Source organism: Acipenser ruthenus, chromosome 46, assembly GCF_902713425.1.
Source record: "Acipenser ruthenus chromosome 46, fAciRut3.2 maternal haplotype, whole genome shotgun sequence".
Classification (NCBI taxonomy): domain Eukaryota; kingdom Metazoa; phylum Chordata; class Actinopteri; order Acipenseriformes; family Acipenseridae; genus Acipenser; species Acipenser ruthenus.
The window spans coordinates 4,774,738-4,799,489 of NC_081234.1; the positions used below are offsets into that span (position 1 = coordinate 4,774,738).

General features: G+C 40.1%; 1 protein-coding gene across 1 annotated transcript; it reads left to right on the plus strand.

Annotated features, from left to right (window-relative positions):
* The first annotated feature begins 4,635 nt into the window (after positions 1-4,635).
* Positions 4,636-24,148, plus strand: LOC131720976 (stAR-related lipid transfer protein 7, mitochondrial-like). The gene is made up of 8 exons (XM_059013588.1): positions 4,636-6,175; positions 10,222-10,397; positions 12,484-12,533; positions 16,587-16,697; positions 17,549-17,631; positions 17,869-17,968; positions 19,519-19,603; positions 22,163-24,148. Exons 1-8 carry the CDS (start codon positions 5,745-5,747, stop codon positions 22,333-22,335), a joined length of 1,209 nt encoding a protein of 402 aa, XP_058869571.1. The 5' UTR covers positions 4,636-5,744; the 3' UTR covers positions 22,336-24,148.
* Positions 24,149-24,752: the final 604 nt, after the last annotated feature.

Below are 24,752 nucleotides of genomic sequence, written 5' to 3' on the forward strand. Positions count from 1 at the left end.
ATCAGCGATTTAAGAACACACAGTGGTAGAATGTACTGACTTTACTAATAAATCACTAATGCAATATTGGAGATTGTCAGTTTGCCTCGCAGGTCTAAATTTGCCCAGGGCATGGCTTTGAGGACCACTGTCTTAGCAGAACAACATTCCCTTGTGTGTTAGACCATTTAGTTTCACAGGCTTCATTTATTTTTGTTTATACAGGTAAAGCTTCTTTATCCTGTCGCTAAACCACAGATACGGTAGAAGTTCCATCATGAGGTGTTGTTTTAATATTGCCTGCAGATGTTTTAAATGTTTCACAGCAACCTTATAGACGACATAACCCAGAGGGTCAATTGCAATTTCAGCACTCCCTCGCTATAATGTCCTTCATTATAACGAACCTGGCCCCTGGACCCTAAATAATAACTAAAAAACTAAAAAAAGACCATATAAACACAGACTGTCAACATCCCGGACTGTACGCACGGGATGCCACCTGTGTACCTATGCCTCTGAAACGAAAAAAACATTTCCTGTTGCAACAAAACTGGAAATTCTATTGATCGTTTTGAAAAACGGTGTAAGGTATATCTCTGTCGGGAATATAGGTTGTCAAAAAGCACAAGCCAAAGTTTTTTTGGCTTGTTCAGTAGCCATGCGGCAAAGCCAAATTGATTAAAGAATAATAATAATAAAAAAAAAACAACTGGCGAACTTTTCATGTCAGGTTGATTTGGAATAAAAACTCAGTTTGGGATTCTTGCATGTATGATTAAGATTTGGTGCACTTTGAAACAATTCATGTCAGATTGATTTTGAATAAAAGGTCAGCTTCAATTCAGGATTTCTGCTTTTTGTAATACATTTAATTATTTAACCAATAGGATAAAGCAACGGCAGAAAACTGCATACATGAAATGAACATGTGCATGTAATTCTACTTGTATTCACAATCTCATCTCATTAACTTACTCCAACAGTGTATCGTTCATTTTGATTGTCCTTTTGCTATAACGAAGCCCTTGATATAACAAACAAATGACTTGGACCCCAACAGGTTCGTTATAGCGAGGGTGTACTGTACTAAACAGTATGCTAGCTAGTATGGTAGTATCTGAGGATCATCTCCACATACAGTGCCTATAGTAAGTATTCACCCCCCCTTGGACATGTTCACAGTTTGTTGTGTTACAACCTGAAATCTTGATGCATTTAAATGGGATTTTTTCCCCTTTGATTTACACAACCTACTGAACACTTTGAAGAGGCAAGAGAATTTTTATTGTGAAACAACAGTTAATGAAAAATAAAAAAACTGAAATGTCTTAGTTAGATAAGTATTCACCCCTCTGAGTCAATACTTGGTATAACCACCTTTGGCAGCAATTACAGCTGTGAGTCTTTTGGGGTAAGTCTCTACCAGGTTTGCACATCTGGATCGTGCAATATTCGCCCATTCTTCTTGGCAAAATTGTTCAAGCTCTTGTCAGGTTGGATGGGGATCGTTGGTGGACAGCAATCTTCAAGTGTTGCCACGGATTCTCAATCGGATTCAAGTCCGGGCTTTGACTGGGCCACTCTAAGACATTCACTTTCTTGTTTTTAAGCCACTCCAGTGTCGCTTTGGCTGTGTGCTTGGGGTCATTGTCCTGCTGAAAGGTGAATCTCCGTCCCAGTCTCAGGTCTTTTGCAGACTGAAGCAGGTTTTCCTCAAGGGTTTGCCTGTATTTAGCTCCATCCATTTTGCCCTCTACCCTGACAAGCTTCCCAGTCCCTGCCGATGAAAAGCATCCCCATAGCATGATGCTGCCACCACCATGTTTCACAGTAGGGATGGTGTTACCTGGGTGATGTGCTGTGTTGGGTTTGCGCCAGACAACGCTTTGCATTTAGGCCAAATAGTTCAATTTTTGTTTCATCGGACCACAGAATCTTTTGCCACATCTTTTCAGAGTCTCCCACGTGCCTTTTTGCAAATTCCAAGCTGGGTTTTTACATTACTTCCAGCTGCTTGGTTGTTGGTTAGCGGTTTGTAAATAACTTCTTTCATTTGGCCCAGGGGATTTGTTTATTTTAAGAGCTCCTAGTCCCTTTAACACTTCTGCCTCTGTTATGCTAAAGTTATTTAAAACTGGATAGGAACAGGTCAACATGTGGGGCATGTTGTCCGTATCCTCCTTTGTAAAAACTTGTGAAAATTAATCATTTAATATAGTTGCTATTTTTTCACTTCGTCTATAATTTTGCCATTTGTATCTCTTAGACATTTGACCTCCTCTTTGAATGTTCTCTTGCTGTTATAATATTCAAAAAACATTTTGGAATTGGTTTTAGCCCCCTTAGCAATATTGATTTCTCTCTCTCTCTCTTGGCCTTTCTAACTTCCTTTTTGACTTGTGTTTGCAGTTCCAAGTACTCTTTCTGTGTACTTTGTTTTTGGTCCCTTTTAAACGCTCTGTAAAGTGCCTTTTTTCGCTGAATATTTTTTTTAATTGATCTATTAAACCATTTTGGCCATTTTGTTTTAGATTTAGATTTGTCTACTTTTGGGATGTAATTGTTTTGCGCCTCTAGTACTACATTTTTAAAAACCAGCCATCCTTTTTCTGTGGATGTTTTCTCTATTTTAGTCCAATCTACTTCTCTTGTTTCATTCCTTCATAGTTTACCTTTCTAAAATTGTAAACAGCTTTAGTCATTACTTTTGGGGTTTTAAAAAGCACTTCAAATGAGACCATGTTGTGGTCTGAGTTTGACAATGGTTCTCTGAACTCTGTTTTAGTTATTCTGTCTTCGTTATTTGAAAAGAAAGAAATCAAGGCATGCCTCCCCTCTAGTCGGTGGCTTGACAAATTGCATTAGGAAGCAGTCATTTGTCATTTCCACCATTTCAATCTCGTCTGTCGTGCTCCCCACCCGGTTTTCCTATTTTATATAGTTGAAATCCCCCATTAGTATGGCTTCTCCTTTGCTACATGCATTTCTAATATCATTGTATAACAGATTATTTTGCTCAGTGTCTGAATTTGGCGGTCTATAGCACGCCCCTATTATTATGTCCATTTAATTTGTGTCCGTTATTCTGACCCATATTGATTCTGTGTTGTTTTTTCTTCCGGATTTACCACCTGGGCTTTAAGTAGGGTTGCCACCTTTGAGATATGAAAATACCAGACGCCCCATCCCCTCCTATTGTCTACTTCTTCATTTGTCTCTGCCATTGTGACTAATGTTACAGTATGCTACATAATAGTTTCGCGCTTAACGTTACAGTATGCTACTTAACAGTTTCGCGCTTCTTCATTCAAAGGGCTGTCAAACGTAACAGCAGCGCGCATGCTCACACCAGATAACACACAGCGGTGAGCACACAAGAAAAACATAACGGTACAGCGATTTGGTGGCTTACGTTGTTACCTCAATTCTTTCTGGTGCATTTACACACCGCTGTGTTATAGTATTTGAATTTCACTCATAGAAGCACAACATGATATATTAAATTGTTTATTGTAACACATTTTTAAGAATCGATCCAATAGATTAGAATGCTTAGAATTACCAGACGTCTTCCAAAAAAAACGGACAGGGGGTCAAAGTACATAAAAGTCGTTGCCTTTGTTTTGATGTCGTTATTTTTTGTTGATTTCTCCCCCTTCAGTTCTAGTTACAACACTAACTGTTTCACAAAACAAAGACTTTACCCTGGCTAAACTCGTCAAATAAAATGAATAATGATTGCGGTGATTAATTACGTGTTTGCATTAGAAGAGCACTACTTAAAACGCAGAGCAATTCATTTGATTCCGCTGCCTTCACTCTGCACGTCACTTGCTGGAGTAGAAAGAAGTCTCAGTTAATTCAGCTCGTTTCAATTTTTAATACAAACAGAGTCGACATAAAACATATTCATATTTAAAGGCAGGAAGGGCCTACATTTGTAAAAAAAAACAAACAAAAAAAATACAGAAACTCTAGATGTTTTAAATAGCGATATTAAATTGAAATACAGACAGCAGCCTACTAAACACATCAATCACTTGACATTAAGTAGACAGTAAAGATTTTGAAGAGCAGAGGCTATATCAGCGGGACTTGGAAATGAATGTATGCACACAACGAGGGGTGAAATGCATTTTATTTTGCGGCATAGCAACGTGAAAAAGGGCCTAAATAAATAATTATTAATATGATTTTAACCGAGGCCTGCCTTGCATGTTGAGCGCATGGTTTCTTGTTCAGAGGCCCGCGGTTGTTGCCATGGTTACGGCCACCTGTCTTTTCTCATCCGCTCAGTAACAACTAGGTCAGAGTTCATGCTGAAGAAGCTTATGGCATAATATTTCACGTTCCAGTAAACACAAGCAACTGACACAGAATTTAAGTTCGTATGTGTATGCAGTCAATAGTATTAATTCGAATAAAAAAACATGCAGGCAAAAACAAAACCGTCCATTCAACTTTCTCCAGGGCTGAGGAAGGGTCCATTATCACAAGTGACGCAAACAAAATACGCCAGTAAATTCTCAATCTAGTTTGCTAGTGGGCGTGACTGATTATGACGGGCAGCTATTTGGAACAATAAACTGCCGAGTTTGTTGAAAAGATTTAGAAGCAACCAAAAGAATTTAGAGGCGGGCTTCTGACGCCGGGGGCGTGGTCGGAGGCGAGTTCCTTGCGCAGAGACATGTGAGTCTCCTCTGAGAAGCTGAGGGAGGACAGTGAAGGGTAGAGCGGGGCTCGGTGTGATTTAAATAACCAAAACCATCAAGTGAAACCCATTCGGAGGGCCGTGGTACGTTCATAGGTACATATCGTTTATTTATTGGTGGCCAGCTGAGTAGAGAGCGTAGACAAGAATTGTAAAGTAAAGTAGTGTGGGCAGATGTCACTGTTGTTGCTAGTTTACACGGTGTTGTTGATTCTTTAAGTCCGAGAGGTAATGTGTGTGACAGCTCCGTAGTATTTAACGTGTAATATTAATATAACTGCGTTCGTTTATTTTTATTTTTTTTAATTTTGTTAGTGCATGAAACCGGTACACAGTCATTACAGCACGTATAATTACTCTTGTAATAACGGTGTTTAATGTTCACGTTTATACCGTGACATCATACATGTAATTAAGAGAGTTCCAGAAGTGCGTCCATTAAAGAAATCTGGGTAATTGGGTATCTTAAATTCACTGAGGCGTGGTGTTTTGAACACATGGTCAGAAAAGGCGCTATATTTGTGCATTGACGTACCCGCACCTTAGTGACAGTCGGAATGTGTTGACCTATCTATGCTTTCACTTCTTTAAGTTTGGTTTCCTTGGATTTTATTTTTGCACAGCTAAGGTTTCCGTTAGGAACAGCAGCGAGAGGGCCAGAGTTTAATCTGATTAAAGATTTAGCACGAAATTAAACACTGTGCCGCACACAGGCAGGAAAAGAAGTGACGTTTTGCACTTCCTGTAATTTTGAAGGAAGTTGCCTATGTCTTGTTTACTTTCTTCTCATGAGTGATCCAAGTGTTTGCCTAATTAAAAAACAGTTTACTATCAGGTCAGATTATAATATTTGTTATTGTGGATTGCCTTAATGCACATTTCACATACCTATTGTACCAGGCAGACTTCTGCAAACCTCAGTCCATGTGTTAACACGTCTGGTTATTGCAAGTGTGTTCAAGTGCAGTTTGTATTTGAAATTTGAGTTCTCCTGGCCGTTCTTGTAATTGGAGATTTAATTTTACTGTTAAACTAAATTGAACAGTTGAAGATGTTTCAGTCTATTCCTCGGAAGCCAGCAGTAAGTGGTCTGTACTGGTACTGTGTGAACTCGACCCGCCTCGTTACAAGCTCTTCTGTCAGGGAAGGCAGTGGAGCAGCGAGTTGGCTGGGCAAGCGGGTAGGATGGGCTCTGTGCTGGCTCCAGAGAGGTCTGGAAGCTGGCAGCGGCGAGAGGAAGAAAGAGATGGTGTCCATACTGGCTAGCCAGTGCACCTATGTGACAGGCCAGAGGCTGCGGCGAGCATTTCAGATAGGCGAGCTGTACAGCAACCTGTACTCCGAGAGGTCCCGCCGGAGCTTGGTCAGCAGCCTGTGGCGGCGGTTCCAGAGCAGGCATTCACAGTCCTGCAAGCTGCTGGCGGCCCTGGCTGGCGTGTTCATGTGGGAAGAGGAGAGAATCCGAGACGAGGAGTTACAGAGGTACGTTTGCTTTAGTAACAGGTTTACAAGACTTCTGATGAGCCCAGTTAGAATAGTGGGGTATATGACAGTGATCAAGTACACAGACTCTCTCTCTCTCTCTCTCTCTCTCTCTCTCTCTCTCTCTCTCTCTCTCTCTCTCTCTCTCTCTCTCTCTCTCTCTCTCTCTCTCTCTCTCTCTCTCTCTCTCTCTCTCTCTCTCTCTCTCTCTCTCTCACCTTTTAAAGAAATGTGCACTGAGAGAATCACTGGCTCAAATAGCGATTAAATGCAAGGTTGTGCAATTTCTGAAAAAAAGTTATTGTCCAAGGGACAAAATGCTAGAAAAATCTACTGCTCCTTCTTAAATCTATTTGCCCCTCCCAGTCGCACAAAAGCACACCTCATCTTAGTTTGTTGCATCACAGATACGAAATTATTGACAACTATGACTGCTGCTTTGTGGAATTCTGATTTTTTTTCTTGATGTTCTTTCAGTTTTATAACTCTATAACCTGTCAAGTTTCTCTGTATTTTATACTGTTTTTCTGCCAGAATGCATGCGATATTTACAGTAGGCTCCATCAAATTCTGCAAAGACATTTTTTTTCTTGTATTTCTATTATGTACTGTTAAAAAAAAAAGTGTGTGTGTTTATATATATATATATATATATATATATATATATATATATATATATATATAATAAATAAATAAATATTTTACAGCTGTTTTTCCTCGGCTAACATCTTGTCCTATGATGGCTAACTTGAAGGGCAACATTATTTGCTTGTACTACTCTCATTGAAAAATCAGTACATAAACAAGTGAATCCATACACATTGCCATGATATTTACAGTCTGTTTTATTTTAAAATAACATATTGTACAGATGTCATATGTTACATTTCATTTCTATCATTATAAACATATTTGTCAGTCTTCATGTTTTAGTAGTTTCACAAATCGATGGATTGTGCATATCCAGTAAATAACTTACACATCTTCTGTTCAAATTTAGTAAATTTTTTAATATAGCGCTTAAATCTAAAAAAATATGGTAAATAGCAAACTAGGTTTAGCAACACTAAAATCGAAAGGAAAAAAAGCATTACATTTTTTGCCAGGGAAAGTTTGTCTTAATGCTTCTAAACAGTAAACTACATTTGTGTTTTTTTAAACATCCCAACAAGTACATTGACCACGAAGTGTTATAAATTACACAACATGATTTTTTCAAATTCGCTAATATCTTAGTGACTGTTTTTTGTAACTTTATTAGATTGCAGGATTTAAATGTCAGGTTCATTTATTAAGAAAGCAGTATCGCTTACTTGCTAATTTACAAAAAACATAACTAACACCTGTCTTGGCAGGCATTTCTGGGTTTGTTTGTAACCAATAGAAGATCAGCTTGTTCAGCAGCTAACCAATCAGATGTGATAGGGGTGGGATGTGAACACTTTTTAAAATATTTTTGCTTTGATGTTAGACTTCTGCAGTTCAGTTTTCAGACCCTTGTGTGGCTCTCTATGAATATACCTGGAGTGTCTTTATAGCAACAGAATGAACACCGGGAAAATAAATAAATAAAAACTACTTTTCTGATGGACAAAGTATAACGGCAAAACTTGTTGTCCCGGGCGTCGGTCGATACGAATTGCACGCCCTGAAATGGGAGTTGTGTTTTGGTCCTGTTTTAGGGTTTGATTCAGCTTGCCCACAAATAGATTAGTGTCTCCCACCCAAGGACTATAGTTTAGCATTTGAAAGTGATTGATGCCAGAGCAATGTGACTTGCTAGTGTCACCTTAGCCTGAGAAGTGAAGGTGCTTATCAAGATTTGAGTTCATTGGTAGTTCAAACAAAAAGTAATGAGCTTTCTTTTGTATCTTGACCTTTTAGAGGGCATTTTGAAAGCCCTTCTCCAGAAGTGGGCCTTGTTTAGTTGGATAAATTGCTCTCTTTGGGTAGCGCACAGGTTTTCAGTTAAGTGTTACGTTGCAATTGATCTGACGTGTCGTACTGGCATTCAGTCCCAACACTGTTTTATATATTGGAAATTCCCAATGTGTGTAAACTGATGCAGAATGTTTTACTGTTTGTTTTCTCTGAGAAGTTTAGGTAGGTGTTTTTTTGAGTCCCTAATACAAAACCTGAAAGAATAATATCCAGCCCCTTGTCTCTCTACCTGGAGCGGCTTGTGTCTCCAGAGAAGCTGTAAGAAAGCATTACAGTGTCATGTGACACTCCTGGAACTCGCAGCACCCGCACTGCAATGTTAAATCAATAACGGCACAGAAACGTATTTGTGCAGGAGGATTAACTGAAGGTCTTTAAGAACTCATTGATTTTAAAATCATTCCATTTTAATATAAATTATTTTTTAAATAAACCAAATTGGCTTTTGTGAATTTGATTGAAAAAGTTTCATTATTACAAGAGGACAGAATATTAGTGATGTATCTTGCACTGAAGTGTAGCATCTGCAAGAGCAATTGATACATTTTCTTTACTAATTGCTCCCAAAATCAATACCAATAAAATAAAAAAAAATGTAATTCATAACACTGAGGTGTATGAGTCTTTTATATAGAAACATGACACCTATGAAATGATGGCAATACATATGATTCAGTGGAATTAATTTTTCAGCTCAGTGTACTGCTAATTGAACATACTGTGTTTAAAATAAATGTGGTGTCAGCATTCCGATGGAGCAAAAAGCACACAAACAGATAACCACACCGCACATTAAAGACACTGCTTTAGATCTGGCCTTAATGTCTTTCCTCTATCCATAGATACAGTCCTGCTACAGTGCTGCTTGGATTAATCCTGTCTAGTTATTCCGAGGCGGTCATTTGCAATGTTTGTCTTGTCAGAAACGGGCAGGTGGTAATGTAGAGCAGGAGATGAACAGCAAAGCCCTGCTGGCTGGCACAGTCCATCTTTATCTTGGCTCTTGTTTTGCATTGTCATTGTGCCAAAAGCGGTTGGGTCTTTTGTAACTCAGATTGCAGAAATTTACCAATAAACAAGCTATTTAACAAGATTTAAATTTGCAGACAATGTCCCTGCCCTCCCCCTGGTTTTGTAACAGCAGCTTTTGTACTTGAGGCTCATTCAGTGACACAGGGAAACAAGGCCTTGCTTTTAAAGCAGAACCTAGTCCATGCATTTTTTCTCCCCACACTAAGTCCACATTAATTGACAGACCTGTTCTTCTTTTTAGCTGTTTGGAGGGTTAACACTCTTCTCTAGTGTCCTTCACATTGGGCACTCGTATGGTAACTTCTCCAGCATAGGAAGTTGGATAGACAGATGTCTGCCAGCAGTCTTCACTGGGGCTGACAGGGTCCCCCAAAACGCAGGATCTCGATCTGCTGCGATGGAAGCCAGCAGGACTTCTCCCACTTTCTAATAAACGACATACAGTAACACATCCACAATTAAAACACTAAAAAACTCAGCTGAATGTTTTGGTTAATGTACACTGTAAAAGTTTATTTGCCTCTATAAGCTAACATGCTGTATTGTAGTGGGGCTGTTTAGTAATAAGCCTTTTGACTTTCATGTACAATTTCTGTAAATCATTTCCTCAGCTCTTGTGGGTTTTTGTTGCAACAATTTTTTTTTTTTTTTGATCATTGGAAACTGAGATCAATTTGTTCTTTTGCCCGTTCCCTCGCTGGTAAAGGTCAGCAATGTGCAGGAGAAAAACTCCTAAGTCCTTTTCATACACAACTCAGTCCAAGTACTTAGCGGAACTGGTATCAAAGAGAAGAGCTATTTATATAGTTCAGCTCCTTCCAGCAAAGACATTGCATAGCTTCCTGCATCACGCTGACCACAGTTTGGCAGTGTAAGTGAGTTACTTGCAGTGTAAGAGCTATCTGGGGTTCATGCTTGTTTTTCTGTCATTAATCTGAATAAAAACAAGAAACTTCCTAATCTGGTATACACTTTAGTAAATTGATGAAAGCAGACATCTAAAATGTATGTCTCCTAGACTAAGAATTGTGTTTCTTTCAACTGAGACCTGGTTAAATGTGCTTCCCCTGCAGGTGTGCGGATGACATGAAGAACATTGAGAGGCTGACTGTGAATGCAGGAGGGGGGCAGGAGAGGGAGGAGGAAGGGCTGCAGCAGGGGGCCCGGCCCTGGGAGAAGGTCATGGACAGGAAGAACTTCCGTGTGTGGAGACGGCCCATCGTCGACAGTCCCCTCTATGAGTACCGAGGTGAGGACCATAACCCTCCATGGCTGTCAGAGGGGGAAACATTTAGTCTTGGTCATGTGGTTTCTGTATTTATTATACATGGCTGAATCCCTCTAAATAACTGGATTGGCTTCGTCAAAGGACTGGTTTCACAGACCCTGATCAGCACTAGTTCTCGACTAGCTAATGTTGTTTTAGGTAAGGTGATGCTAATCAGGGTCTGTGAAACAAGTGAAATATTTTGATATAAGCGTATGTCAATGGTATTTCTTTATTCTCTAAAAAAGTATAACAGTATTACAATAGAGAATACAGTACTGTATCTTAGGAGTGAATTAAACCCTACACCTAAGGCCCTACCCATTTCACAGCTGTGAAAAAAGTGACACGGACCGTGAAATTCATTCTTCATGGTGAAACTCGGTCTTCACCATGAAAACTGGTCTGCACTGTGAAATCTGGTCTGTTTTGTGTTCTTGTACCCTGCACTAAAATCCAGTGAAGTTATGTGTACCGTTACAGGTTCCTGATGTGATTAGTAGCTTGTTTGAATTTAAAAAAGAAAGCTCCTCCTGACCTGGACAGGATTTATTGATTGACACTCGACGGCAGGCAGGCACCACTTGGCGCTCTACTCACTGATTGGTAGATAAGGGCGTCCGGGGCGGTTTTAATATCCTCGAGATCTCAACTGAAATCGTTAGGCAAGTGAAAATGTTGTAAATTGAGTGTCCATAAATCTACAATAATTACTGCAGCGGATAGTGTAAAATAATTTGTAAGCCAAATTCGACATGATGGTGTACCAGCTGCAGTATTTAGTTTTATCCCATACACCGAGCAATGATCCAGCGCCATTTAGACAGACTAGAGCCATCAAAGACACAGGCACCGCAGAGACAGGGAATGAGTAAAGAAACAGCTGCAGCATGCAGCATGCTCCGTGCTCACATTCAACCACTGACTTAAGGAAGTAACTTTGTTACTCGTCTGCTTTTGTTAACTTCAGGGCTTTAAATGTTTATATTTTGCTGTTTTTAAATACATGTTCATTGATACACCACTGTGAAATTTAAGATTTAAATAGCTGAAACCAAGATTTTTTAAATGTACGACAATTTACAAAAATGGACCGTGAATTTGGTAGGGCCCTACCTATACCCCCACTAAATTGCCAACAAAATTGACTATAGAAATCATCTTCCATAGGGCTGCCACGATTAAATCGATTCTTCGATCGATTCCATTCCTCATTATATACATCGATATAGATACTGGATAATCGATTCAATAATTACATTTTTGAACCCGCATAATAACGTTATTTAAGTTTATCAACGACACTGCACCGAACACACTGCCTTGCTATTTACAGTATTTTTGCCAGACAAGCAGTGGGCGTGCTCTTCTTTTCCTGCTCATGTTAACTAGCATCTGATTTGCTGGTCCCATCCTACCAGCGAATCAGTTTTGAAAATGCTTTGCAAGTACGCCCCTTGAATATTTTAGTAACATTCCTGTAGTATGTTAAACTTGCTTTAGGCTTGTTGTGAATGTTGTTGTTTTTTTTTCTCTTGACGATACCAAGGCGTGATTAGCCTTTGCATTCAATTGTTGTGCACAAGCTTTTACTTTACAGCACTGATATTAAAATAATCACGTCGGGGGGGGGGGGGGGGGAGATTAATGTTACGATATGTATGTGGGCGGTACAATCATAGATATTTATTCAAACGATTGTATTTTGTGTGCCCAATTAATCAATTGCTATTTTAGTCTTAACTGACAGCCCTATTCCATACAGTAGAATGTTTTCTTTATTTCAGACATAAATTACAGAATTTTACTTTTGACTTATAAGACCTATTGACAAATGTAAACCAATAATATATATTCTGTCCCGTTTCTCAAAATAGTTTCTATGTGAACATACTACTGGAATGACTGTACCATACAAGCACATACGCTTATTCTACATAATTCAGTAATTCTGCAGTATTTTGAATCTGTACACCCATTTTTTAGAGTTTCATTTACTTGTTCCCATGAACTTGAAGCAGATTAGAGACCATTTCTTTCAAATGTCTTTTTTTTTTTTTTTTCCCAGTATTTGGAACCTACACAGATGTCACTCCAAGACAGTTCTTCAATGTACAGGTAACACTTTACCTTGAGGTGAAATTTATATTTAAATAAAAAAAACCACGCTGGATTTAAAGAGTAAGTAATAAACATGTCATCACTTCCTGCAGTGATTTAGAGGACAGATCTCAAACCACAGTGCACTAGAGCAGCCATTTTGAGAAGAGCTTTGAAACAGACTTTAAAGTTATAAAGCCCCGGTCACACCTGGAACGATAACGATAACAATTTTGAAAAATCGTTCCAGTTCAAATGAATGGAGGATAACGATCATTGTTAACGATAACGATGGCTATCGTTTCCATCGCTTTCAGAGCACTTTTTTTTTCCTGCTACAACGATAACGATAAATATTCCTGGCCAATCAGAGTTGTATTAAATGTGACATCATCACCTACCTGGTGTTATTTTGTATATTATTTTAAACACGATGAACAGTAAATAAAGGTATTGCAATGATTTACTACAGAAGACTGCCCTCTACTGTTCCACCACAGAACATCACGTCGGAAAACTGGTTCCAGTATACATCAAGGAATCTTTTTTTTTTTTTTAATTGTTATAAATCATTTGATAAACGGCCATTAATGTATAATTATAGCACAAGCACGACGTATGTTGCTATATGCTCCATAAAGACATGTCAGTCTGCATATTGTATTTGCTTTTTTATGCTTTTAATAATAATAATAATAATAATAATAATAATAATAATAATAATAATAATAATAATAATAATAATAATAATCACCATCAGTATAAATATGTATATAATTTATGGAGTATCGTCTATCATCATATTCAGTAAGGTGTAGTCAGTAATACATACCATGTTTTTTATATTTTACTTTAATGGGAAGTGGTTGTACCCAAGGAGACCGTGCATACTTCCTTGAGGCAATGCCCACGGTGTAATTTTCAGCACTTTTATTGCAACTGGTACCCCAGTTGCAATAAAAGAATAATCTGGTTAACACATTTCTTTTTTCCCTGTTTATTTAATATATCATTTTATACAAGTAACAGGTAGAGTTCATTCTTAAAATTTAATTACATTTCTTTGGATGCAAAGAATTAAAAGGCAGTATTTAGAAATCTTTGTAAACACTCATATTCATGTTCTGTTTGGCAAAGTCATTATAAATAATGCAAAATAGTCTGCACTGCAAATGTTTATGATGTTACTATTTACTTCCCACCTCAGTATACAGTGCCTTGCGAAAGTATTCGGCCCCCTTGAACTTTGCGACCTTTTGCCACATTTCAGGCTTCAAACATAAAGATATGAAACTGTAATTTTTTGTGAAGAATCAACAAGAAGTGGGACACAATCATGAAGTGGAACGAAATTTATTGGATATTTCAAACTTTTTTAACAAATAAAAAACTGAAAAATTGGGTGTGCAAAATTATTCAGCCCCTTTACTTTCAGTGCAGCAAACTCTCTCCAGAAGTTCAGCGAGGATCTCTGAATGATCCAATGTTGACCTAAATGACTAATGATGATAAATAGAATCCACCTGTGTGTAATCAAGTCTCCGTATAAATGCACCTGCACTGTGATAGTCTCAGAGGTCCGTTTAAAGCGCAGAGAGCATCATGAAGAACAAGGAACACACCAGGCAGGTCCGAGATACTGTTGTGGAGAAGTTTAAAGCCGGATTTGGATACAAAAAGATTTCCCAAGCTTTAAACATCCCAAGGAGCACTGTGCAAGCGATAATATTGAAATGGAAGGAGTATCAGACCACTGCAAATCTACCAAGACCTGGCCGTCCCTCTAAACTTTCAGCTCATACAAGGAGAAGACTGATCAGAGATGCAGCCAAGAGGCCCATGATCACTCTGGATGAACTGCAGAGATCTACAGCTGAGGTGGGAGACTCTGTCCATAGGACAACAATTAGTCGTATACTGCACAAATCTGGCCTTTATGGAAGAGTGGCAAGAAGAAAGCCATTTCTTAAAGATATCCATAAAAAGTGTCGTTTACAGTTTGCCACAAGCCACCTGGGAGACACACCAAACATGTGGAAGAAGGTGCTCTGGTCAGATGAAACCAAAATCGAACTTTTTGGCAACAATGCAAAACGTTATGTTTGGCGTAAAAGCAACACAGCTCATCACCCTGAACACACCATCCCCACTGTCAAACATGGTGGTGGCAGCATCATGGTTTGGGCCTGATTTTCTTCAGCAGGGACAGGGAAGATGGTTAAAATTGATGGGAAGATGGATGGAGCCAAATACAGGACCATTCTGGAAGAAAACCTGATGGAGTCTGCAAAAGACCTGAGACTGGGACGGAGATTTGTCTTCCAACAAGACAATGATCCAAAACATAAAGCAAAATCTACAATGGAATGGTTCACAAATAAACATATCCAGGTGTTAGAATGGCCAAGTCAAAGTCCAGACCTGAATCCAATCGAGAATCTGTGGAAAGAACTGAAAACTGCTGTTCACAAATGCTCTCCATCCAACCTCACTGAGCTCGAGCTGTTTTGCAAGGAGGAATGGGCAAAAATGTCAGTCTCTCGATGTGCAAAACTGATAGAGACATACCCCAAGCGACTTACAGCTGTAATCGCAGCAAAAGGTGGCGCTACAAAGTATTAACTTAAGGGGGCTGAATAATTTTGCACGCCCAATTTTTCAGTTTTTTATTTGTTAAAAAAGTTTGAAATATCCAATAAATTTCGTTCCACTTCATGATTGTGTCCCACTTGTTGTTGATTCTTCACAAAAAATTACAGTTTCATATCTTTATGTTTGAAGCCTGAAATGTGGCAAAAGGTCGCAAAGTTCAAGGGGGCCGAATACTTTCGCAAGGCACTGTAATTGTGTGCCATATCAAAAACATTAACCTCGAGATAAAACTAATTCATTACTAACATTAGTACACTTTTTTTATTATTAAAGCCAGCATAAAAATGATCCAAAGGGACTCTATAACTTTCTGTTGCTTTGCACTTTCTGACTCTTGTGTTTTCCTTTGGTTTTCTGTTGCTAGTAAGAAATGTATCAAACACCGAACACATATTCAACCAGCCGCTATTACTGTTAATAAAATGCAGCCGCGGTAATAAACAAAAACCGTCAAATTATTGAGTATTGTGATGACTATGTATGTTTACCGGAGCATTTATACTGCTAAAAACACAGAAACACTGTGCTTCACTGATGAGACAAGTTGAATACAGCAAAGATCACGAGCAGCACAGAGAGCTCTCCAGGCACAGTCGCCAGAGCTTCACCTAAATATCAGAGTGGAAATCCACGCAATAGAAATAGTGCATGCGTACAGGTGGAAAATGTGGACGTGATAGATGCTGTGTTTTTTTATTTTTTATTTTTTTAAATTAGCCGTTAACTTTGAGCTGCTAAACAAAGATTAAATATGTATACATCGTGGTTTAGAGAATATATAATACCATTAAAATTCAAGATCATTATTTTCTCTTACTTTCATTTTTATTTGTGCATTTCTGAGTCATCCTGCATACCTCCTATGATGACCCTTGGAAGTACTCCCAGGGGTACGTGTACCCCAGGTTGAAAACCCCTGCTCTAATACAACAGGAGTATTTCTTTATGTTCTTCATCACTGTCCCTCATCTTGCTGGAAATAAGTGGGCGTGTACTAAAAAGTTGATTGGCATTTGCTGTACAATACATCTGAGCCCTTTTTCGTTCTGGTGTGACTGTTCCGTAAACGATTTATGGTTATCGCTATCGTTATCGTTCCAGGTGTGACCGGGGCTTAAGTGTAAAAAGTTGTCAGGATGTGAACAGTAAGGAAAATTGACAGGTATGTTATTTAAACAGTTGTAGCACTGTTGTAGTTGTAGTGTTTAAACGTTGCACTTTGCATTTTTCAACACAAATAGTCAGAATTCATAAGCAAGTGATAATTAAGATTTAAGTTTCGTAAGAAAAGATGGTAATGAAACTCAAAGAATGAATGATATGGAACAGTCCGTGGATTCTGTATAAGGGATGCTGTTTAGACGCGTACATCTCTGCATGAATAATCTTGTTTAACTCTCCATTTCTCCCTAACTCCAGCTGGACACAGAGTACAGGAAAAAATGGGATTCCCTGGTGATAAAACTGGAAGTGTTTGAGAGGGACGAGGTGTCGGGATCAGAGATTATTCACTGGGTCACACACTTTCCAGTAAGCTGCTTTGTTTTTTTTTTAGCACAATATTTGCTGCATTTTTTTTTTTTGTTTATTTAGGAGACGCCTTTATCCAAGGCGACTTACAGGGTGTGTGAACTATGCATCCACTACAGAGTCACTTACAATTACGTCTCGTCTGAAAGACGGAGCACAAGGAGGTTAAGTGACTTGCTCAGGGTCACACAATGAGTCAGTGGCTGAGGTGGGATTTGAACCGGGGACCTCCTGGTTACAAGCCCTTTTTCTTTAACCACTGGACCACAAAGCCTCTTTTAAAAGCATACAAAACTGCTTTAGGATATGAATATTGCATCCTTTTACAAGTAAGATTGTTATGTCTGTTAAAGGTGGCATTAGTCCCCTTCTGTCCTCAGGCATATTACACACTTGTCAAATTTTTAGAAATCCGTATGTTTAATGGCTGAACAGAACATGTCTGTGCGTGCTAGGGGAGAGGAGAAGGTGCTCCCTCTTTTTTTAAAAATATCTCTTTTGCTTTAGCAGAGCTTGAAGGTATCTTTTATAACCTTCTACTGCAAGCAGGTTTTCATGCCCTTGGGCATCAAAAAGGAACTGTGCTCTCCGATAAAGCTGGGTGTTAATTAAATGACTGTGCGTAAATATGATTGAGACACATGGATACCCAACTATGTTTATATCAATCGTAATATTCTCTGTCAATCATTTTGTAAACCATTCTGTGGTGGTTTTCATCTCAACTTAAAAACATTACAGCTGGAAATGATCAACACTGGTTAATTATGGGTTTCTATAGTAAAACATAATTAAAGTAACAGAACTGTAGAAAACAATGCTATTGTAAGTTTGTTGTGTGTTTCTTGCAGTACCCCATGTACTCCCGTGATTATGTGTACATCAGGAGGTATAACGTGGATGTGGAGAACAATTTCATGGTGTTGGTGTCCAGGTGAGAAGGCTCTGAAATCATGAAATCGTGCTTTTATCTCTATGATAATTCTTGCTTAATGTGCAGTATAACATGGGTTCAAGTGCAGCCCTCATAATTTAATATTATCTCAAACTATTTGAAGTTTCAGATTTTATTTTGCTTTTGGTGCCAGGTGGAGCACGTTTGTTTTGCCCGACTCGCTTGTTTGCCTTTCGGTTGTTTTAATTCTCTTTTATTCCATTTTCTAACCAACAGGGCAGTAGAGCATCCGACTATCCCCGAGTCCCCAGACTTTGTGCGGGTGAGGTCCTACCAGTCCAAGATGGTTATCAAACCCCACAAGTCTTTTGATGAGGTGAGTTTTATATAAACTGTCATTTGAAACAACAACCTGTTAAGTAAACTTTGCTGTAGTTTAAATAGAGAGGAATAATGATTGAAACAAGCAAGGCACTCTCCATATTTACATTCCACATTGATTAGGCAGGAAGTACTCTGAGGCAGAGTGGGGTGCGTTGTGGAGGTTGTAGTTTTTTAGTTTGGGTAATTTAGTAGCATAAACATTTTAAAGTATCTATATTATAATGTATTAAATGATTTAAAATGATCTAAATGAATAATTCTAGACCTTTCTGTTTTTCCATACCCAATATAATTTGAACTTTCTGTCTGCTTGCTTGTATTTTTAGTCCAGCCTGATTTCCTGTGTTTTTTTTCTTTAAGCCTGTCTTCGTAGTTCAGTACTTTAGTAGGTGCAGGTCATGGTTATATACTTTTTCGTGATACTTGGGGTGGAGCAAGCCCATCCCATAAGTGAAAAACGAAAGAAAACGGAGTACAAATAAGTTTTAACTTGGGACTTCCTTTTTGTATTAAAACACAGAATAAAGAAATAAGAAGTAAAATAACTTGCCTTTGGGAAACCTTGCAAAGTTTGGATATTGAATTTGTAGCAGCAAGTCCTGAGCGGTGCCATGTTTGTGTGGAATACCATTGCCTAGTGAACGCCATTTTTGAAGAGGGAATTGTTAAGCTCTCCATTTCTGTAATTCTGGTAATCGGAGCACAAGCACATATGACTTGCCATGTGTCTCCTATTAGGCTAGTTGGGACTTTGCTGAGGGAAAGGGGAGTATATTTGTGCTTGTTTGAGTTGGTGTACTTTTCTGAATCTATTAATTTGGAGAGAGAGAGAGTTGAAACATGACTGAAAACCTTGGTTGCTTTAAGCCAGGTTGTTTCTTCAATCCTGCATTTTAGGATGTTTCTTTTTCTGTTGTAAATAGTTATAATAGTGTTTGAAGTTCTTCTTTTGTTTTGTTTGTGTTCACCAATTATTTGCTTAATAATAAAATAAGTATTTGGATTGAAATCGAGACCTTCTGTTCCTGTCTGCTTCCTCCTTGCACCTAACATCACACCCTGGGCCATCACCACAATACTGACAGCACCATTTATTATTTACAGTCTTTGTGGGGATGTACAGTATGGTACTAACAAAGTAGAAAAGGACATTTGGCTTCATTCCATTTAAACAGAGTTTGTACAATGTGACTGGCAATACTGCTGTAACATGCATGCATGCCTCTCTTACCTGTGACTGGCAATACTGCTGTGGCATGCATGCATGCCTGTCTTACCTGTGACTGGCAATACTGCTGTGGCATGCATGCATGCCTCTTACCTGTGACTGGCAATACTGCTGTAACATGCATGCATGCCTCTCTTACCTGTGACTAGCAATACTGCTGTGGCATGCATGCATGCCTGTCTTACCTGTGACTGGCAATACTGCTGTGACATGCATGCATGCCTCTCTTACCTGTGACTGGCAATACTGCTGTGACATGCATGCATGTCTCCCTTACCTGTCTGTGTTAAGTCAGCCTCTGTTCTTGTTTGCAGAATGGATTTGACTACTTGTTGACCTACAGTGATGATCCCCAGACGGTGTTTCCTCGCTACTGTTTGAGCTGGATGGTGTCTAGCGGTAAAGCCCTCAAATTGCATATTAACTTTTTACAGTTTATTTCATATCTAGGGGTGTAGAACAGGTGAATTGCTGTCTTTGATACTTTAGCAACACTTTGGGTAGCACTTGAAAAGCTCAGTACACAAGCTCTTCCTGCAGCCTGCTGCACTGAGTGAGTGTCCTGGTGTTTTATGTCTGGAGCGGTCTTTAATTTGTCAGCTGTGGTTCAGATATTAAATCACCCTTAATTACCTTAGTGATCCTATTATATTAAGGCCTGACATATTCATGAGACTGGCACTTTAGCTGTACTCTGTTATTACAATGCCTGCTGTTTACATTGGGGAGCTGGCTTCTTATTTTACAGGACGAGTTCCCGTCCTGCTCATCCCTGCACGACATTAACTATACTGCCAGCTGCAGGGATTGGCACTGCCAGCACCAGCCCAGTCACAGTAATATGAGATGGGGGACCACTAGCCCAGGCACAGTAATATGAGATGGGGGACCACTAGCCCAGGCACAGTAATATGAGATGGGCGGGGGGGACCACTAGCCCAGGCACAGTAATATGAGATGGGGGGGGGGGGACCACTAGCCCAGGCACAGTAATATGAGATGGGGGGACCACTAGCCCAGGCACAGTAATATGAGATGGGGGACCACTAGCCCAGGCACAGTAATATGAGATGGGGGACCACTAGCCCAGGCACAGTAATATGAGATGGGGGACCACTACCCAGTCACAGTAATATGAGATGGGGGGGGGGGACCACTAGCCCAGGCACAGTAATATGAGATGGGGGGGGGGGGGGGGGACCACTAGCCCAGGCACAGTAATATGAGATGGGGGGACCACTAGCCCAGGCACAGTAATATGAGATGGGGGACCACTAGCCCAGGCACAGTAATATGAGATGGGGGGGGGGGGGGGGGGACCACTAGCCCAGGCACAGTAATATGAGATGGGGGACCACTAGCCCAGGCACAGTAATATGAGATGGGGGACCACTAGCCCAGGCACAGTAATATGAGATGGGGGACCACTAGCCCAGGCACAGTAATATGAGATGGGGGGGGGGGACCACTAGCCCAGGCACAGTAATATGAGATGGGGGGACCACTAGCCCAGGCACAGTAATATGAGATGGGGGACCACTAGCCCAGGCACAGTAATATGAGATGGGGGGGGGGGGGGGGACCACTAGCCCAGGCACAGTAATATGAGATGGGGGGACCACTAGCCCAGGCACAGTAATATGAGATGGGGGACCACTAGCCCAGGCACAGTAATATGAGATGGGGGACCACTAGCCCAGGCACAGTAATATGAGATGGGGGACCACTACCCAGTCACAGTAATATGAGATGGGGGGGGGGGACCACTAGCCCAGGCACAGTAATATGAGATGGGGGGGGGGGGGGGGGACCACTAGCCCAGGCACAGTAATATGAGATGGGGGGACCACTAGCCCAGGCACAGTAATATGAGATGGGGGACCACTAGCCCAGGCACAGTAATATGAGATGGGGGGGGGGGGGGGGACCACTAGCCCAGGCACAGTAATATGAGATGGGGGACCACTAGCCCAGGCACAGTAATATGAGATGGGGGACCACTAGCCCAGGCACAGTAATATGAGATGGGGGACCACTAGCCCAGGCACAGTAATATGAGATGGGGGGGGGGACCACTAGCCCAGGCACAGTAATATGAGATGGGGGGGGGGGGGGGGGGGACCACTAGCCCAGGCACAGTAATATGAGATGGGGGGACCACTAGCCCAGGCACAGTAATATGAGATGGGGGACCACTAGCCCAGTCACAGTAATATGAGATGGGGGACCACTAGCCAAGGCACAGTAATATGAGATGGGGGGACCACTAGCCCAGGCACAGAAATCTAACTTGATACAAAACAGTATTCAGTAAAGCTTAGTAATATCCACATTTGGAATGTTAACCAAATACTTTGGCACAAATTGACGTGGCCATGCTTTCTTATGTGCATAATTTCTACATATCTCTTGGTTCTGCTTATCCATTTTAAGCTAATATTGGGGCAATGTGCTTTTAGGGAAAAACTGACTGACTGGAGGGTCACAGTGAGAAGTGCTGCTTGGAGTTCCCTTTTAGTGTGTGTTTTGTCTGTATAACTAACAAACAAAAAAAAACACAACCTCAAAATGATCACAAAATATGATTGTTGAACTGAAATGACTATTGTATAAGTAAATATACCTTACTGTCAACCTTTCTACTGTATGTGTAAAGAATTACCAGTACAGGGGTATGCGTTCTGTCACACTTGTCACAGTAACATACAAACATCTGCTTTTAATCCCTTACAGCATATCATTTCTTTGGCATAGCAATCCCCTGGTATAAAGTTGCTTATGTGCGCAGTCAAACAAAACATGTGTGGTACCTCTTTAGAACAGAATGAAAGAGGGGAGACTTTGTTATGAAATGTATCCACCAGGGGGCGGTTTGGTATTGTAGTGGATTGGGAGGTACTAATTAACATTTCACTGAATATGTCCGGTATATACATTGTTTGATTATTTCTTTTTCAGGAATGCCAGACTTTCTGGAAAAACTGCACGCTGCAACTCTCATGGCTAACAACATGGAGCTGGAAGTAAGAGACTACATCTCGATAAAACCAGTGGAGAACAAGCCCACTTCGAACCCGGAGCGCGTGCCTGAGAGCAGCCGCAGCGGGCAGCAGCAGATGGAATATGCATAGCACTGTGGAGCGACAGACGAAGAATATGGAAACCAAAAAGTTAAAACACATCTCTTGCTGGAGAACACAGATGTATTTTTTTTGCACCAGGGAGGTTCAGCTGCAGTTGCCAAGGCAGCAGAGACTTCTAAACAAGGCCAGACGTCGAGGTGACTGCTTGCATTTCCCTGCAGCGGGGCAGAACTGAGCTCTGGTTATCCTCCCAGCTGTGAGAAAACCCCCTGCGTCATTTAAACGTGTTCAAGTGTGGGAGAGCGCTTTTCTGATGACTAGCACTTCAACCGCAAGGCTGTCTCACATTTCCAAAATAAAACCAATAATAAAAAATAAATAAATAAATAATTTACCCCCTTTTAAAACAAAAAAAATCAAAGTGTTCTAAGTGCTGCCCAGTGATGACTTTTGACTCATGCAACAACAGATTTACAAAACTGCTTGCTTCAGACTCTGAAGTGTTTTTTATAAAGGCATGGCAACCCTGGTTAGGTTTTAATTGCTTCTACCTTGATTTCTGGAGAGTGCAGGTAACATTAGTCTGCCTGCCACTATATATTACTGGAGCTCTTGCTATCAGCTGATGCATATCGCAGTGCTTGCATCTCCTCGGATGAGGCAGATTGATGTGGCGGCTAACAAGCTAACCTGCCTAGTGTTGGAAACTAAATTAGTTGTGAATAGAACTAGACATGTTCAGTGGCTGTGCTGTATTGGATTTGTAGCCCAGCGCAGCTTCTGGGGTCAAACAGTTTAATTCAGGTCTATGACAATACTGTGTTTCTGGTTTTAGTTTTTTTTGCAGTGCGTATTAACAAAAGCAGAACATTTTGATACTGACTTTTTTTTCTATGAAATAAAAAGAAAAGCAAACAGCAACAAAAAAGCATGTTTTTCTGCAAACTGTTCACCAGTGAATTGCAAATGTGTTAGATTTATTAAGCGGTTTTGAAGGCTTTATAGCTGAAAGAGCCGTGTCATTTAAACTCCTTGGGTGGAATGAAAACATAACCGTTTCATGTGCTTGTCCTAACACCACTTGAAAATCATGAATTAAATATAATATTCCTAAGGTCACAAAGCTTTTTACCTTTAGATACTGTACAAATCTATTTGGTGTTATGGCTGTGTAAAAATAGCCTATAAATATTGTGGGGCAGCTAACAGTACATGTGTGTTTGAAGAATGAGGTTTAATATTTAACCTCAAAAGAATGGCATGGTAATACTTTTGGATCTAGGGCACAGTAATTTAAGTAGCAACTTAAGCAATTACAAGGTACATCTATTTACATTATTTAGTAACTAGTGTTACCAAAGTAAGCCATAGGGGTAATACTGTTAAAGTTGCACTGTAGGGCACATACACTGTTATGAAATTACTGAATAATACCACATTGTATGCTTTAGTTTTCCTATTAAGGGATAATTAGAACATATCGATTCACTTTTAAAAGCACTGTATAACATAATTACAGCAATTACTAAGTAGATACTGTAGGCATACCCTAAAATAAGTCTATGGACTCCACAATTACACTAATTGCCAATTAATTACGATCGATACAGTGTGCTGTGTGACTGTGTTCCCAAGGTTTGTGAGCTCCATCCAGTGTGGGTGAAGTTAGCCACATTGCATTATAGCCATTTGCTATTTTGTCTGTGTGTCTTATTAACTGCCAGTGTGAGTTTCCTTTCACATTTGTTGCAGCTGATCGGTGTGCTGTGTCTGTTTCAGTGAAATGTAAAAGCAGTGTTGGAGACTGTATCATCACAATGCATTGGCTAATTAAAGTGTGGTGGCGTATGTGTAAATCAAACTGATGTGAAAGTGGTTTGTTTTTTAAGCATCTCTTTCTCCCTCAATGATTCTTCAGACCCCTCCCTGGCCGTTGTCACCTTGGTCCAGCCACAGGTACAAATCTGGAGTGCCACATCTTGTCCCAGAGCTGTCAGCTGCACAATGGGGTTGTCTGTTGTAAAGTAGTATTTGTTCTTGTGTCCATTTCCTATTATGCAAACATCAGTCATCTCCTGCCCCCTCTCGCTGATTCCAGGGGTATTTTCCTTCTTGCTGTATTGGAAGCCTCAAGCGGGTGTCTCGAATACAAATAAATGGAGCACTTGACATGAACGTGGACAAGCAGACCAGTCATAATGCTCTAGTAGTTCAATCTCAAATATTAATGCTTCAGTGTTATAAATAAATCAATAAGGTTACCAGAATTGGGTGTTTAATTGTAGCTGATATAATCCACAGTGCCCGTTGCTGGTCATACCTGAAACAGGGTTCTTCAATCTGTTTTTTGTGTCTGAGGTTCTCATGAAAAATTGGAGATTGAGGATGCAGATGAAGTTCTACTGTCAGCATGCAGCGTTCCCTTTTAATATCAGGCAACTGATTTCATTAGTGTGACCAGAGTG